Raw genomic sequence first — 18,162 nt, forward strand, 5'->3', positions numbered from 1 at the left:
ATTTTTTTGTATTACTATTATTATTCATTATTGACAGAACTTCAGGCTCCTATGGGAGAACTGAGGCATTCAAGACCTCGCTCCAGTCATCTTGCAGAGTGAATGTGGATCCTGTAAATAGTTTTAACTTTTTAACCAGTTTTTAACGAACTCATGTGGAAGCCACGCCACACAAGTCTACCTGCAAGTTGATGCTGTTCGACGGTCCTTTGCAGTATAAATGTAAATGTAAACTGACCCACCCATCTCAGCATCTGCGGGCGACCCTCCAACAAATTGCACGATCGCTGATTTATCACGATGTAAGTGCCAAACATTGAAGATTTTTCCAAAAGAATAGATGTACCTGATATCGTACTCGATGTTCGTATAATTTTTCAGTGTGGATATATCGTTTAAATAAAGAAATCGTAATCGTATCAAAGGACTCCTAATTGGCCGCCATGCAAGTTTTTGCTAGCGCATAAGCGGTTTTTCCCCCATGACCTTTGACATAACACTTTGAGGCCGCTTAAGAAATTACGTGTTGATACGTCTTATAGCCCAAGTTTCTTCTGGCCTTAACTCCAGACTTGGACATTTTGAAATATAGTTTACCAGATATCCATATGTCAAAATGTCTAAGTCTGGTGTTAGGGCCAGAGGAAACTCGGGCTAGCTACGTCACTGCAGACATTCCATAGGAATGTGTCTTACCCAGAGTTACCGCCCTTCTGCCGTGTCGTTTCTTTTAGTGGCTGGAACGACCTATTTAGTCCGTTCTAATGGCTAAGTGCTTAGTCCATGTTCATATTACTGTATTTCTCTTATCATACTTTCATTAATATTCAACATCTTAACTGTAATTAGTTCCTATTTTAAGTTTTAGTGACAAATAGAAATATATTTGATTTATTATAAAAGTATTTAGAAATCAAATCGTTTTGAACACATAAACGGAAAGACCCCGATGGAAACCCACGTACCAGGAGAGCTTTCCCATCAGGTAGGCTAAATAATATAGTGGTACGGTTGTTTTTGAGGTATACAGCATACATTTGATATTAATAGAGTTTCACTTCTAAATATTTATTGCTATTTCCGTTCAATTAGTCCACACTAGCTGCCGTGGGTTGTCGGTTGACTAGTTATAGGCTAACGTTATGGCCCGTCTCACCGCACAGGGGCCCCGGGTTTGTTATGGGGTAAGTGCTGTGACCATAACAGTTACATATAGCAAATTTAAAGGCCCTATATGTTTGAAACGGACCTTTGGGCTAGTCACAGCAAACTTCAAGTGGTATGACACGCTGTAGATTTCTGTTATTTTGTTATTACAGAATTAAACTGTGTTTCGCCAGTTGTTGACGTTAGGCTTTGTGTGGCCTAGTTACCTCAGTAGATCGTGTGAGTCTGTGTATAACTTTCACAGACAGGAAAGAGGAAAGGTTCAATAACTGTGTCACATAGTTTTTCCTGTGAGTCTGTGTATAACTTTCACATACAGGAAAGAGGAAAGGTTCAATAACTGTGTCACATACTTAAAAACTTTTCGAATACATCCTACGAAGTGAAGTTATGTGCCGAGTAGAACTATTGACAATCTGAGGCTAGTTTTCAACATATGCTTCAAGTGCAAACCAATACTTCAAAGGTTCTTATAAAATATTATCTCAATATATACTGCGTACGTGACCTGTTAGTCTTGCCTATTTTAGATTATACTTATTTGCATTAAAGAAATAATCATTTTGTGTATAGCACGTATGGGTTCAATTCAATTTCCTATAGTACTACGAGGTCAACAGGGGAGGTCAGTCGCGCACGCCTACACGTAAGGGTATATGACAGCCGTCCTACATTATACAAACATGAGGTATGAGATCAGTACATGTACGAAATAGATATCGAAACAAAATGCTTCACCGGACATAAGGATAATTTTAATTTTAAGAATTATTACAACACACATAGGCTTTCTATTTGCCTTCTTTTTTCAAGAGGCGTTATAGAGACGGCTACATATGTCTCCGAGTGTTAAATACATGCATGTTTATAAAATCAGAGATTAATTTTATGAAGTTACTGTATATCCTCTTTTTAATACTGAAAGTAAAATGTAAATTTTTTAGACTTTCATGCATCTAAATTTAATCAGAAAACTTACAGGGGTGTCACCGCACTGTCGGGGTTGTCTAAATAATCATACTTTATATTACATTATATGACAAATCACAGTTTATATTTTAATGTGGTGCACACAATACACGTCTGTAGAATATATGTGTGTTAGCTCTGTAACAGGTTGACTGACCTATCGTGTGGAGATAACGTGTATACATGTCAAACTTATACAGGTGAGAAACACAACATTGCTCGATGGGAAGGTTCCATTACGATGGTAGCATGAGGGGTCAGATATACTGGCCTACATATATATATTCGGGTACCTTACAACCGCGTGTAATGCAGGTAAAAGGAAAATGGAATATTCCATTATGAGGTTAACACGAGGGACTAGTCAAAACTTGTGTGCGCTGACGTGAAGAGTGGGATGTATTATTGGGGCGGAACAATTTGGAGTGCATGGTGTACTGAGTATAATGTGTTGGTAATATTGTAAGTAAGAATTATATAGGTGCGTGTGTGGATATTAAAACGAGTAAGAACAGTAGCGTTTATATCACGGTGATATAGTGTACATGTATCTGGTGGCCGTGTAGGAATGGGTACGTGTATATCAATATAGGGTAGATAAGCTAAGCTAATACCAATTTATTCCCAGAATCCACAAAAATACAACTATAATGCACTGTATCTAGTTATGATGTTGTGGGGTCAGGTGTTGGATCAGCCCCGAGTGAAAGACTATGTGTGATGAACACAGGGACATTTTTTGTCGGAAACTTGGTGGTGGATTTTATACTGACCTCCCAGCTCCATAGCTATAGTATGTTTAATAAAAAAAACCAAGAATAATAATGAAATAACGTTTGGAAAAAATACCACGCCTTATTTTGATTTTAGAAAAACAAAACCATTACTCTGGTTTACTTATTCATTTATTTATTTATTTTAGTTAATTATATTTCTGTACCTTTTGCAATATCTTAAACTACTAAAATATACCATGATATATATTACTATGATAATTCACTGTAGCATTGTAGGCATTGCTACACCTAAATGCATGACTTGTTGCTACATAGCCACAGAAACAGAAACTTTGATTTTGTTTATAATGTAAGCATTTATTAATTGTTAAATTTAGTATAGGAGGTTGGGCTGACTTTTCTGAAAGAACCTTATGAATGGAAGTAGGGTGTGTATGGGGGATAAGGGGGTGGTAATTTTGGGGAAGCTTTTGAGAAAATGTTCAATGTTGCGTTTCAATACTACTTGATTATATGTTCAATGCTGTCTGATAATGTTCGTAAAGATATTACTACGGCTAAGGTTTTTGTTTGGCATTAATGACCATGGGTAGTTTAAAAATAGGCTGCGTTAATTGCCGTGGACTGGCATCAAATACTATAAAAATATGCAACATTTTTGACAAGTGTAGAATCAACTACGATATCTCTGTCCTTATTGACATGCATTCCACAGATAAAGTTGAACAAAAGTGGTTAAAAGAATGGGGATATACTGCAAAATTCTGTTCCTTTTCTAGTGGTAGTAGAGGAATAGCTATCCTCTTCAAAAACACATTTCAATTTGACATAGTGAAAGAAATTAAAGACACTAGTGGTAATTTTCTAATACTTGAGAACGCAAGCAGTTATTGTACAGGAAAAAGAAACAAAATGAAAAAGAAGATAGAATTCATTAGTATGCGAGACAATATGAAATAAAATGTAATAATTGTCATGTACTCCACTGTATACTAACATGTGAACAATCAAAAATAAAATATGATAAAAAATAAAAATAAAATAAACTTTTTCGAAATTTCCATGATGGCGATTATGCATTCTCAAAATAAATTCTTTATGTTACAAGGGCTCCGTCAATTCTGACTTTTATACCCTCAGGGGTCCTATTGCAGAGGCGTGAAAAAAAGGTGTTATTTACAGTGATTAGTTGTTTTTTTTGTGATTTTTTTGTGCAAGGTATAGATAAAAGATAAAAGCTGGGGTATGGTTTTGAGTGTGATGAGGGCTTCAAGGGCTGCATAGGTTAAGTGTGCCTTGAAGACCTCTAGTGTTGTGCATTGTACTGCTGCTATATATGGGTAGAAGATTCCATTGTGTAATTGCGTGTGGAAAGAATGAATATTTGTAGGTGTCCTTTGTAGCAGATATGCGTTAGGGTGTGTATACATGTATGGTTCAGGGGTCTACCGGTGTGAGTATATGTGTTGGGTTAAATTTATGGCTACAATTTGGTGTATAATTTTGTGAAAAGGATATAAAGTTCTTGTGTGTAGCAGCGCCGTGTTTGCAGTGTTGGCCAGTGTAGTGTTTGGATCACATCTGTTACGGAGCTAGTGTTGTGTAAGTAGCATGCTGCTCTTCTTGTGTTTTATCTATTTGTTTAATTTGGTTTGTGTTGTGTGGATCCCAAATGGAAAAGCAGTATTCAAGTTTTGGCCTGACTAGTGCTTTGTATGCGTGTTCTTTTATATGTGGTGAGTTTATTTTTAAGTTGTGTTTTAGAAAACCTAGGGACCTTGGCATTAGCTGTGATGTTGTTAATATGTTTGTCCCATCGTAGGTTATTTTGTAATGTTAAGCCTAAGTATTTGCTGGATTCTACTTGGTGTAATGTGTGGTTGTGGAGTTTGTAGTCATAGTGTATTTTGTTGTGTTTCGGTGTAATGTTGAGTATGTTGCAATAATGAAATGAAATGTGTGGGTATATGATATGCCTGCTTATTTATATAAGAGACTAATTAACCCTTTAAAACAACATATTTTGAATTGTTATATTTCAGATGAAATTATTAGATCTTAGAATTTAGGAATGGGGGGGGGGGGGGATATTGACATTGGAGGTAAGTCGCTTATGAGCTGATGCATGATCAGAAATCAATTGGACTTTGCCCTTTCCTATTGCTGTTATCGATTGCAAAAATTCCTCAATCCGTTCATTATTGTACTCAAAGTGTCATATGTATACAATGTTAAGTATTCATTGGAAGTCATTTATTCTTTTCATTTTTATAATATTGATGGTGATACAGAAAAAAATCAAAACTGCATACAAGTTGGGTTACATATAGACATGTACTGGCTACACCTGACATCACATAACCCTACATATAATATTGATTAACAACCCTGGGTTACATATAGACACAACACCTGACATCACACAACCCTGCATATAGTATTGATTAACAACCCTGGGTTACATATATACACAACACCTGACATCTCACAACCCTACATATAATATTGATTAACAACCCTGGGTTACATATAGACACAACACCTGACATCTCACAACCCAACATATAATTTTGATTAACAACCCTGGGTTACATATAGACACAACACCTGACATCTCACAACCCTACATATAATATTGATTCACAACCCTGGGTTACATATAGACACAACACCTGGCATCTCACAACCCAACATATAATTTTGATTAACAACCCTGGGTTACCTATAGACACAATACCTGACATCACACAACCCAACAACCCTGGGTTACATCAACATATAATTTTGATTAACAACCCTGGGTTACATATAGACACAACCCCTGACATCACACAACCCAACAACCCTTGGTTACATATAGACACAACACCTGACATCTCTCAACCCTACATATAATATCGATTAACAACCCTGGGTTACCTATATACACAACACCTGACATCACACAACCCTACATATAATATCGATTAACTACGTATAGACACAACACCTGACATCTCACAACCCTACATATAATATAGATTAACAACCCTGGGTTACATATAGACACAACACCCCTAACATATAATATTGATTAACAACCCTGGGTTACAATGTACATATAGACACAACACCTGACATCACACAACCCAACAACCCTTGGTTACATATAGACACAACACCTGACATCTCTCAACCCTACATATAATATCGATTAACAACCCTGGGTTACATATAGACACAACACCCCTAACATATAATATTGATTAACAACCCTGGGTTAGCTATAGACACAACACCTGACATCACACAACCCAACAACCCTTGGTTACATATAGACACAACACCTGACATCTCTCAACCCTACATATAATATCGATTAACAACCCTGGGTTAGCTATAGACACAACACCTGACATCACACAACCCTACATATAATATCGATTAACAACCCTGGCTTACAATGTACATATAGACACAACATCTGACATCACACAACCCAACAACCCTGGGTTACATATAAACACAACACCTGACATCACATAACCCTACATATAATATCGATTAACAACCCTGGGTTACCTATATACACAACACCTGACATCACACAACCCTACATATAATATTTATTAACAACCCTGGGTTACCTATAGACACAACACCCGACATCACATAACCCAACAACCCTGGGTTACATATAGACACAACATCTGACATTACATAACCCTACATATAATATTGATTAACAACCCTGGGTTACATATAGACACAACACCTGACATCTCACAACCCTACATATAATATTGATTAACAACCCTGGGTTACAGATAGACACAACACCCCTAACATATAATATTGATTAACACCCCTGGGTTACCTATAGACACAACACCCGACATCACACAACCCAACAACCCTGGGTTACAGATAGACACAACACCCCTAACATATAATATTGATTAACAACCCTGGGTTACACATAGACACAACACCTGACATCACACAACCCTACATATAATATTTATTAACAACCCTGGGTTACCTATAGACACAACACCCGACATCACACAACCCAACAACCCTGGGTTACATATAGACACAATACCTGACATCACACAACCCTACATATAATATTGATTAACAACCCTGGGTTACATATAGACACAACACCTGACATCACATAACCCTACATATAATATCGATTAACAACCCTGGGTTACCTATAGACACAACACCCGACATCACACAACACAACAACCCTGGGTTACATATAGACACAACACCTGACATCTCACAACCCTACATATAATATTGATTAACAACCCTGGGTTACATATAGACACAACATCTGACATTACATAACCCTACATATAATATTGATTAACAACCCTGGGTTACATATAGACACAACACCTGACATCACATAACCCTACATATAATATCGATTAACAACCCTGACTTACAATGTACATAAAGACACAACACCTGACATCACACAACCCTACATATAATATCGATTAACAACCCTGGCTTACAATGTACATATAGACACAACACCTGACATCACACAACCCTACATATAATATCGATTAACAACCCTGACTTACAATGTACATAAAGACACAACACCTGACATCACACAACCCTACATATAATATCGATTAAGAACCCTGGCTTACAATGTACATATAGACACAACATCTGACATTACACAACCCAACAACCCTGGGTTACATATAGACACAACACCCCTAACATATAATATTGATTAACAACCCTGGGTTACATATAGACACAACACCTGACATCTCACAATCCTACATATAATATCGATTAACAACCCTGACTTACAATGTAAATAAAGACACAACACCTGACATCACACAACCCTACATATAATATTGATTAACAACCCTGGGTTACATATAGACACAACGCCTGACATCACATAACCCTACATATAATATTGATTAACAACCCTGGGTTACATATAGACACAACACCCCTAACATATAATATTGATTAACAACCCTGGGTTACATATAGACACAACACCTGACATCTCACAACCCTACATATAATATTAATTAACAACTCTGGGTTACAGTTTCTAATTCATATTACCCATGCTATGCCATTGTCAATCATTATTACTTGTGTTGTGAATTAATCAATGAATTCAAAATGAAATGATGGTAACTGTTCACTATGATCATTTGGAGGACTGCACCTTTGCTAACCTGCAAATGTGCATGTCTTACAAAGTATGATAGTGTGTAAGATACAGGGTTTTATGTTGTAGCAATCACATGGGCTTGTTTTTGGGATTTTGAGTAAAAATTGAAGGTACTGAGGTATGAAAAATTATACCTCTGTACCCTCACGTTTTATAAGGTTTGAGTACGGTATGTGCCTAAACACAGGATAAAAAGAGTTGCCACTATTTTACTGAACCGTATACATGTATTATTAATCAAAATTATTTGAGTTTACGTCATATATATTACTTAAAATCCAGAAACTGAGCACGTGTGATAGCAACCTCAGCCCCGAGTTTTTGATATATTTTTGATATTTTTTAAGGTGAATGTGGGGCCTTATTACAAGCCTCTTTCCAACAAATATTCTGCTGTATTTTCCCAAAATGTTTTAATCAACGCAAAAATCACTTTATTTTTTCAAAATCATATATGCTTTTTCTTAGTGATATTTTCATAAGGCATGGGGCCCTGTCAATAAGATGTAGAAAAGTCACTGGATACCATAACTATAACGGTCGTAAAATATCAAAGCTATAAATTAATCGGACTATCGAGCCACAGTTCCAGTAGCTACTGTTTGTGTGTAACAATTGTAAACATCAATAAATCCTTTTAATAATTAAAAGAGATTAGTTCCAAGCTGAGAGCTATTGTAGGGTACAGTGGTTAACTCATTATACCCCTGAAGACATATTTGAACTGTTCCAATTCAAAGGCTGGACTAGTACATTATAAAATTTCAGAGGTGAATGAGTTAAGTTTGCTTGCATGGTGTTGGTCAGTATAGTACACATGACTAGTGAAATAGATAATTTGTTAGTCCTACTACAATGTAACGTCAGTAGTCTGAGATTGCCTGAAGATAATATTGTCAGCATAAAATGAGCAATTTTATTGACTATAATGGAGAACAATAACCTTTAATTCCTATTGCAACGAAAATAGTGGGAATTTGAGTCAAATGAAATTCTTACAATTAACAGGAAATGCAAATCAATCTCTATTATATGTGAATTGGCGACTGTAGCTTTATTTTCTATTGATCTAGAAGTCTAAGCCTTATTTAATATTTTTGTTGATTTTCAGTGGGAATATTTCAAACTTGGTTGGAATTCTTATCTTATGATTGCAGTTTAACTATTTTCCCTTTAAGGGACAACACGTTTTACTTTATTGCAGTATTATTTTATCATTTTACTGATATTTACTAGCTCTATATAAATGTGTGGCACTCCCCCGCATCATTTTGTAAAAGCTAATTCAGTCAGAAAGATAATTTGGGTTATATGTACTTTCATTCTTTTTTCACAGCACAATAACAATTGTATTTTTACTCTGGTGACAGGTGAAGCCCATAGGTCTCTTACTTACCATCTTCCTAAGAATAAACTGCCACAAATAAACTCAATTTAGATTATTTCTTGTTGTTCTGAACTGGTGCAGTAATTATTTATCACATGATGTGCTGTGTTAATCCAGTGAATATCCCCATGTCATAATCTTTTGCATATAAAACCCATGTAATATGACCTGTCAGCCCTGTGACTGGTTGTAAGTTTCAGTTGTGACGTCACGTCTATGACAAACTCGTACATGACGTCACAAACTTACGCACTGGAGTAAAAATGGCGACCTTTTACATTTCAAGGTTGAATGAAAATTGTCGTTTTACACCAATAAATGCCACAAATCTTGATTATGTGATAAAAAGGATCTTACATTCGTTTTTATTTCATATGAAATTCATGAAACTCATCACAAGTTTTCCATTTTAGCTCGCCAGAGGCTCGCTAAATTGAAAAATTCTTAGACTCGTTTCATAAATCTCATATGAAATGGAAACTCATGTAAGATCCTTAATATATTCAACTAACAAAATGTCTGCAACATTGGCCTATCCCCTGCTGCTAGACTTTGACTAACATGGCTAATTCTGCCATTGGCTTTGAGTTATTGCAAGGAAGGACAAAAGTCTAACATTGTGTAATGTAAGAGAATACCAGCTGTTGGTAGATGATATTGAACAAACTAAGTAATACTATAGCATAAATACTTCTATCAGTGGAAGGGAATATATATACACACATTTGTAGTGGACAGTTCTTGAACTACAGATCTATATATTTTGATGAAAATCAACACTTCTTTCTATAGAAATTATTGAATAATAAAGCTAAACATTGATGCATATGCATCATGCAAATTGATGGGTTCTATATATCGATTTTATATTCATGTACATTATTATTGTATGTAAAGGTAGATTTGTGGACATCTTGTTGACTGTAACTTTAATATTTGTTTTGATGTGAAGCTAAGTAATGCATTATTTTAGTTATACATGTGTATTTACATTTGTTCAGTTCTAACTTTTACCTAATTTTGAAAATAAGAAATGTGTTAAAACCTGTTTTTCATCAAATCCTAATTATTCCTTTAGAAAAAAGTAAATACTAATTCGTTTTTGCAAAACCCCACCATTTTTAATTGAATGTTCATTTAGATAAAGTAAGGTAATAGAGCCAACATTTGTGGGTTGATCAGTGCAGGGGCGCTTCGTTTTGTGTTACTGTCATTGCTCTGCATACCATTTGGTATCCAATCACAACATACTCAAGCGTCACCATTAAGTGGGTTTTTAAAGTTTATTTGGCCAAATAAACTTTAAAACCCACTTACTGGTGACGCTCAAATACCGGGGGTATGTTGTGATTATATCCATCTTTAGCTCACCTAACACAAAGGGCCATGTGAGCTTATACCGTCAACTTTTTCTTTTGAACAACTTCTTCTTAAGAACTGGAGGACCTAGGGTCATGATATTTGGCCAGTAGGTACCTGGGATGGAGTGCTACACAGTGTCCTCATTAAAATGACCTTGACCTTGTTCCAAGGTAACAGGGGGTCAAATATGTTAAAAAACTTCAAACAACAATATCCAAATAATTTGGACTAGAGTCATAATACTTGGGTAAGTTATGTAGACCAGCTGTGTGAATCTTTTTCTTAATAACAGTAATAAGGTCGACGGTGAACTTTAAGTGCAAGCCGGGGGTCAAAGTTCAACATGGGTAAAAAGCTCTTTAACAATTTTTTTCTCAAGGTCCATAAGGCCCAGGGTCATGATATTTTGCCAGTAGGTACCTGGGATGAAATGCTATACAGTTTCCTCATTAAAATAACCTTGACCTTATTTCAACGTCACAGGGGTCAAATATGTTAAAAACTTCAAACAACAATATCTAAGAACCATTTGGTTTAGAGTCGTGATCCTTGGGTATGTTATGTAGACCAGCTGTGTGCATCGTTTTCCATATTACAGTAATGAGGTCAAAGGTCAACTTCAAGTGCTAGCCTGAGTCAAATGTCAACGTGGGTTAAAAGCTGTAAAATTAAAATTTCAAACAACTGTATTTTAAGAACTGTTTAAAAGATGTTAAAATGTCCTTTGTTCTAGTTACCAAATTTGGTCTGAAGTTACCTATATGTCAGTTTCATGTAACAAAAGAAACAGGTGAGCGATAAGGGCCCCCTTGGTTTCTTGTCTTTACATGTTCAATTCAATAAGTTGTTCAATATATGCCTGAGTTGTAAATAAGTTTGATGTCAAAACATTGTCAAAAATACATTTTTATCAGTCTGAATAAAACGGGCTTTAAACGCTGAATTACGTTGAAACACGTTCAACAATGAAGACATGTTTGATATTTCGCAGGTGATATGGCTATTACTTTCGTTTTATTGATATTATTTATAATAGGTGACAGTAATCAGGTACTGCATAGTTAGTGAACATGGGGAAAGAGAACTTATAATGGTTTCTGATTTCATCAGTTTGGAAACATGTAATATCAAACTTTTACCTTATATACACAAACAATGTACCTATGAAACATGTCGCAACTTTTCAAGACCGACTGGTCCCTTTGTCAAACTAGGACTGAATGAGCGATTTATATTGTTACAATACAAAATACAAATCGTGCACTCAGTCAAAGCTTGACAAACCATTTGGTCTTGAAATGTTGCGACATGTTTAATACATACATTGATTGTGTATAAACAAAAACTTCGATATTGCATTACTTCTGATTTGCTGAGACTGTTCAAATCAAAATGTTTCTTCTTCTGGGCTGATTATTTGTCAGTTTACAAAATATGTATAACACTTAAATTACTAATAATAACATCAAATGCAGGATGCGGCCTACCTTTCATGGTCCATTGACTTTGTCAGCATCTCCATCAACATTAAGCTTTTGTGTTTAAGTTAGTTTCTCCGATATGTGCATTGATGGTCAAAGCCGGGCACAGGCGAGACAAATCAATCCAAACAGCTTGTTAACAAAGCGGAGCACAGGCGAGACATATCAATCCAAACGGCTTGTTAACAAAGCGGGGCACAGGCGAGACATATCAGTCCAAACGGCTTGTTGATAGTTATTATCACATTTATTTTACACTTATCACAATTATTTTTATACTCATAATCACAATCATTTTATATTTATTATCACAATTATTTTATGCTTATCATTGCAATTACATTGTATTATGTCTCCCCTTCAAATGAAAGGAGACATTGTATCAGTACTGGTTCTTCTAATTGCAACTTGTCCGGGCCATAAATTGTAAACCGTTAAAGATATATATCTTAATGAAACTTGAGGTACGATGCATCACCCACAGAAGGTGTGCAGATCACTAGAATTTAGTCACTATGACCTTCACCTCAAGGTAAAAGGTCAAATAAGTACAACATTTTCAGTAAATTCTAGTGCCCCACTATAACACTGAGTTATGGCCCTTTGTTTATTTTTTATATCAAAGTTTGTCTAAGGCATGACTTCTAAACCGTTAAAGATATCTTGATCAAACTTGAAATATATCTGCATCACACACAGAAAGTGTGCAGAGCACTAGAATTAGGTCTTGTGCCCCTCTTTATACAGAGTTATGGCCCTTTGTTTATTGTTAATATATCTACCCAAGTTTTCCGGAGCATAAGTTCCATGTTATTTCACCTACGTTGACCAAACTTACCATATTTATGTATCTTTGAAACGCACAAACTCTAACATTGAAATGGGGTCTTGTGCCAAACTATATACAGAGTTATGGCCCTTTGTTTATTTTTTTATACTGAAATTTGTCCACAGCATAACTTCCATGTTATTTCACCTAGGTTGACCAAACTTGTTATAGTTATGTATCTTGGAGAAAAGGAGTGTCGCATTCTTAAATCGGGTCTCGTGCCCCACTTCATAAAGAGATATGGCCCTTTGTTGATTTTTATACTAAAGTTTGTCTATTGGTTAATAAGGGGAGACAAATGTATTTGTTCACAAAAGAAATTTCTGTTTGTTATACTAACATCACCACTATTTTATTCTTATTATCAAAATTGTATTTCAGAAGATGAAAGGAAAATGGTGGATGATAAAGAAGATAAAGTTATTCAAAAATTATCTACAAGCTAAAAGTTCGGCTGACATTGTTCAGCTGTACCCTGCTCTGGGGTATTATGTCCTCCTGTGTATGCTGTTCTGTGAGTACATGTTTACTAGCTGTGTCGTCTTGTTAATTTAATATCTTGTTTCATGTTCTTTCTGAATTATAATCTAAATATATAACTATATTGGGGTTTTTAAACATCTGATTTGCTTTGCAATGTTTCTAATAACAGAGTGATGATTGGCTGATCAGTAAAAAAAATATACAAAATGGTGTTTCATACCTGTAATCAACTTTTGGTAACCCTTTCTAAATGTTATGTCTGCTGGTTGTTATTTAAACAACATGGACAACCATGAGTACATGATATGTAGTGTGGTCATACATTTAGATCAAAGCAATATATATCCAAGATGGCAGACATTTGTAAACAGGGGGATACTTGCAATTAAGCCGGGTGGCCCTCCCTACTTTTGGTCAGTCTCTTTTCTCTAGGAGTGGGGACCTATTTACGGATAAACACGGTTTAATCTAAACAACTTAAGGTGATTCAGGGTACCACTATATCAGTTATACTCGCCAAGAAGAGTTCCACTCAGAGTGTTGTTGACTTGCAGTAGTCTCCCTTCTATATTTGAGATATAACAACCACAATCTGATTAAAATGATCTGTTAGGCTCCGTTAACTTCGTACTACATTCAGGCGGAGCCATGTAACAGATGATTTTAGTCAGATTGTAGCAACCAAAGTAAGGAGTTGTTCAGGCTTAGTTACCAGTAACTTCCCCATGGCAAGTTTTTGATATGTTTAATGTTGCTCATAAATTGGACACTCATTTTGATGCCGATGCATTTATATATATTTTTAGGTCACCTGAGCTTTAGCTCAAGTGACCTATTGCTATCCGTTTTCGTCCGTCGTCGTCCGTCGTCCGTTAACATTTTACATTTCAAACTTAAAGTCAAGTTCTGCTGGGCCGATTGAACTGAAAGTTGGTAGGAATGATCGCCTCATGGTCCTGACAAAGTGTTGTTATTTTTCGGGTCGATCAGAAATCCAATATGGCCGCCACGGCCGCCATTTTGAAAACCTATTTCAAACTTAAAGTCAAGTTCTGCTGGACCGATTGAACTGAAAGTTGGTAGGAATGATCGCCTCATGGTCCTGACAAAGTGTTGTTATTTTTCGGGTCGATCAGAAATCCAATATGGCCGCCACGGCCGCCATTTTGAAAACCTATTTCAAACTTAAAGTCAAGTTCTGCTGGACCGATTGAACTGAAAGTTGGTAGGAATGATCGCCTCATGGTCCTGACAAAGTGTTGTTATTTTTCGGGTCGATCAGAAATCCAATATGGCCGCCACGGCCGCCATTTTGAAAACCTATTTCAAACTTAAAGTCAAGTTCTGCTGGACCGATTGAACTGAAAGTTGGTAGGAATGATCGCCTCATGGTCCTGACAAAGTGTTGTTATTTTTCGGGTCGATCAGAAATCCAATATGGCCGCCACGGCCGCCATTTTGAAAACCTATTTCAAACTTAAAGTCAAGTTCTGCTGGACCGATTGAACTGAAAGTTGGTAGGAATGATCGCCTCATGGTCCTGACAAAGTGTTGTTATTTTTCGGGTCAATCAGAAATACAATTTGGCTGCCATGGCCGCTATTTTGCTACTAAGTTCTAATAGGCCGATCTCACTTAAAATTGGTCTAGGAATGATCAGCTCATGGTCCTGACAAAGTTAAGTTAACATTATACTATTTTTTACTCAAATTGGTACATATTGCAACAACAAAAATAAATACTGTAGACTCAGGTGACCGTTTAGGCCCATGGGCCTCTTGTTTCTGGCAACCTTGGGTTAAGTATGGGCTTTGCATTGTTAAGGTTCTAAGTTAGACTCCTGCAGATTTCTTGTTTTCTTTTCTTCATTTCTGTTTTCAAACGTTACAATTTCAAACAACTACAAGTCGGTCAAATGCATAGTATTATGTGATTATTATGAAATATTTGTTTTAAAAATATCTTCATTAAATATTTCATTGTAATGACAAGGTACCCTCTACTTTAAAACAATCTACTAAGGCATTTAAATTTCTTCAAAGTGACCTACATGTACCTAATGCTAAGTAATGTTAATTGGCCAGACAATTGTTTGTGCTAGATAGTGGTCATGTGGAACCTTCCTGTACTACTATACACACTGGTATCTTTAGCACCAAGGCCAAGGTCAAGGTATTACGATCATTGTTTGCTCATCAGTACCTTTCGAATGGCTGGACATGTTTTGATGAAACGTCATAGCTGCATTGAAATTGTAGTTATGGATAGTGTGTCATGAACAACTCTAAAATGTTTGCCCCAGAGGTCTCAGTTGGTGCACAGGTAGACCTCGTCTGTCGATACACAGCTATATATTATGGGTGTATGGACAGACGAGGCTATAATACATGTGGTTGGTGCTAATACTTGTTTTAACGAGTGCATGTATCCTAGACTGACTTTGATATATGTTTAGTAAAATTTCTGCACACGTCATGACTAAACCGTGTGTCTGACATACCACATTTATATCTATAGGTCAAAGTTCAAAGTCACATCTAGGGGTAAAGTTAAGTCATCAAAAATGTCTACTTCTATATATTCTTGTTAATAATATGTTAATTAATGATTATACAATGTAAATTTCTATTGTCTATTGTAGTTCAGCTCCAATGGTACACTCAAGATAGCTGGGAGGCATCAAATGTAGGTATATGTTTTCATACAAAATTCATAAAGTTTAAACCACTTCTGGTTACCCCCCCCCAAATTATTTTCTTTTATGTACATAGGAATGTACATAGGAACTTTAAGGCCTTTCCACATAAATTCTGCGAAGGTATGTGAACAATTACTAGGGAACTATCCATAACATCCAATGTTGATCCCGTTTAACTTTTTTTAGCTTAGACAATAACGGTTATATGGTATCAGGTCAGCTAAGACAGTAATGATTTTAACTGGAGTTTTATGGTGTACATTAACTTGTTCAAATGATACATAAGGAATATAGTTAATTGACTTTCTAAGACAAATCAACTTCCTCTAAAATATCATGTCAATCACTACATCATGCAGACACCCACATGCACACAAATGTATTTTGCAGTTTTGACTCCTTTATTGATACTTTGTCTTTAGTCTTTAAAACAACTTTAATGTTACGCTTATTGAAAGATAATTCATTTACTCTAATTATTTGCAGCGTTCCTATACTTCATATGATGACATTGTTTATATTACTTGCAGATGTATGTACCTCCCTCGCCGGTTCCTAGAGAACACATCGACAATATGGCACAGCTAGAGGATGGAATAACCTTTGTCACAGCTTATTTCGATCTGGGTACATTTAAAAAAGGATCAATTGCATTCAAGTATTTTGGAAAACAAAATTATAAAAATTGGATGACTGCATTCTCGAAATTGAACAACTCTGTGATTCTTTTTACTGATTCTTTAGAAATTGAGATATTGTTTCGAAATCTCAGAAAACAGTTTCCTAGTCATATGACGCGTATAATAAACATACAACAAGACAGCTTATGGTCTTTCAAGTTAGCCCCCCAGATCAAACAGATATATGCACAGCCAGGGTATCCACACTACCCACCAAACACTGTCAATGAGAAGTACTCGTGTGCCATGCATGTGAAGTATGAAGCACTGGAAATGGTGATCCGTCAAAAACAGTACAAAACCAAACAATTAGCTTGGATTGACATTGGGTATTTTCGTGATAAAGAAACAAAGCCATTTACATTAGAAATACCTCCAGATTTGAAGAAAGATCATATAGCTTTCATGCAGATAGATAAATTTGAAGAAGGCTTATTACCTCTGGATATAATAGGAGACAATATGGTGTGGATAGCTGGTGGAATGTTCCTTGGTCAGCCCGATTACCTGTTAACCTTCATAGCCGACTACAGGCGTACAGTGGAGAGCCTGATAGTAGACAAAATGATGAGTACAGACCAACAAGTATTGTATATTATGTACTCAAAGAACACAAAAGTACGTGCACGTGTACCAATCCAAGTGTACTACCATATATGTCGATGTGACTGGTTTTTCTTAGGTAGTATCTGTCGTTACACCTGGGAGAAGAAGCACTGGCATCGTCCACCTGTGGGCTACTTTGGGGCACTAGCTCTCTGATCATTGTGTCTTCTGTTGATCCATCAATAGCTGATGAATATGTTATATAGTTTGGAATATTTATTTATAGTTTAGCTTAGTGTCTTATTGGAGAGTTTAAATATATTTATGTGTTTGTCACAAAAATACTAGTTACTTGTTTACATGTACACGGCTCATTGTTAACTAACCCGACCACTACCCACAGGACATCGGATCTCCTTACCTTATAACTGTGTTGGTTTACCAATACCTTTATTTATTTTTACACAGAGAAAAATTGTGTATATACTTGTCTAGGGCAATATGGGGCAAAGAAGTAATTCCAACAGTGTGGACAAGTTTAGGTTGTCAAATTTTCGGAGCGATCCGCTCCTTTTTCAAGACACAGTGAAACAGAACAGTTACATGTA

At 36.0% G+C, this 18,162-nt stretch overlaps 2 protein-coding genes across 7 annotated transcripts in view; one reads left to right on the forward strand and one right to left on the reverse strand.

Moving 5' to 3' along the window:
* The window catches only part of LOC110463286, a 63,193-nt gene that overhangs the window by 14,772 nt on the left and 30,259 nt on the right, over nt 1-18,162 (reverse strand). The gene's annotated exons all lie outside the window — the stretch shown is intronic.
* Nucleotides 919-18,125, forward strand: LOC110463260. Of its 6 annotated transcripts, none has more exons than XM_021517711.1 (4): nt 919-985; nt 13,529-13,661; nt 16,272-16,315; nt 16,859-18,125. In XM_021517711.1, the coding sequence occupies exons 1-4, from the start codon at nt 950-952 to the stop codon at nt 17,768-17,770; spliced, it is 1,125 nt and encodes a 374-aa protein (XP_021373386.1). In that variant the 5' UTR covers nt 919-949; the 3' UTR covers nt 17,771-18,125. The 6 variants fall into 6 exon arrangements, with proteins under 6 accessions (XP_021373386.1, XP_021373431.1, XP_021373394.1 ...); XM_021517756.1 differs by lacking the exon at nt 919-985 and adding an exon at nt 2,167-2,598; XM_021517719.1 differs by lacking the exon at nt 919-985 and adding an exon at nt 3,351-4,326.

Source organism: Mizuhopecten yessoensis, unplaced genomic scaffold (assembly GCF_002113885.1).
Source record: "Mizuhopecten yessoensis strain PY_sf001 unplaced genomic scaffold, ASM211388v2 scaffold1501, whole genome shotgun sequence".
NCBI lineage: Eukaryota > Metazoa > Mollusca > Bivalvia > Pectinida > Pectinidae > Mizuhopecten > Mizuhopecten yessoensis.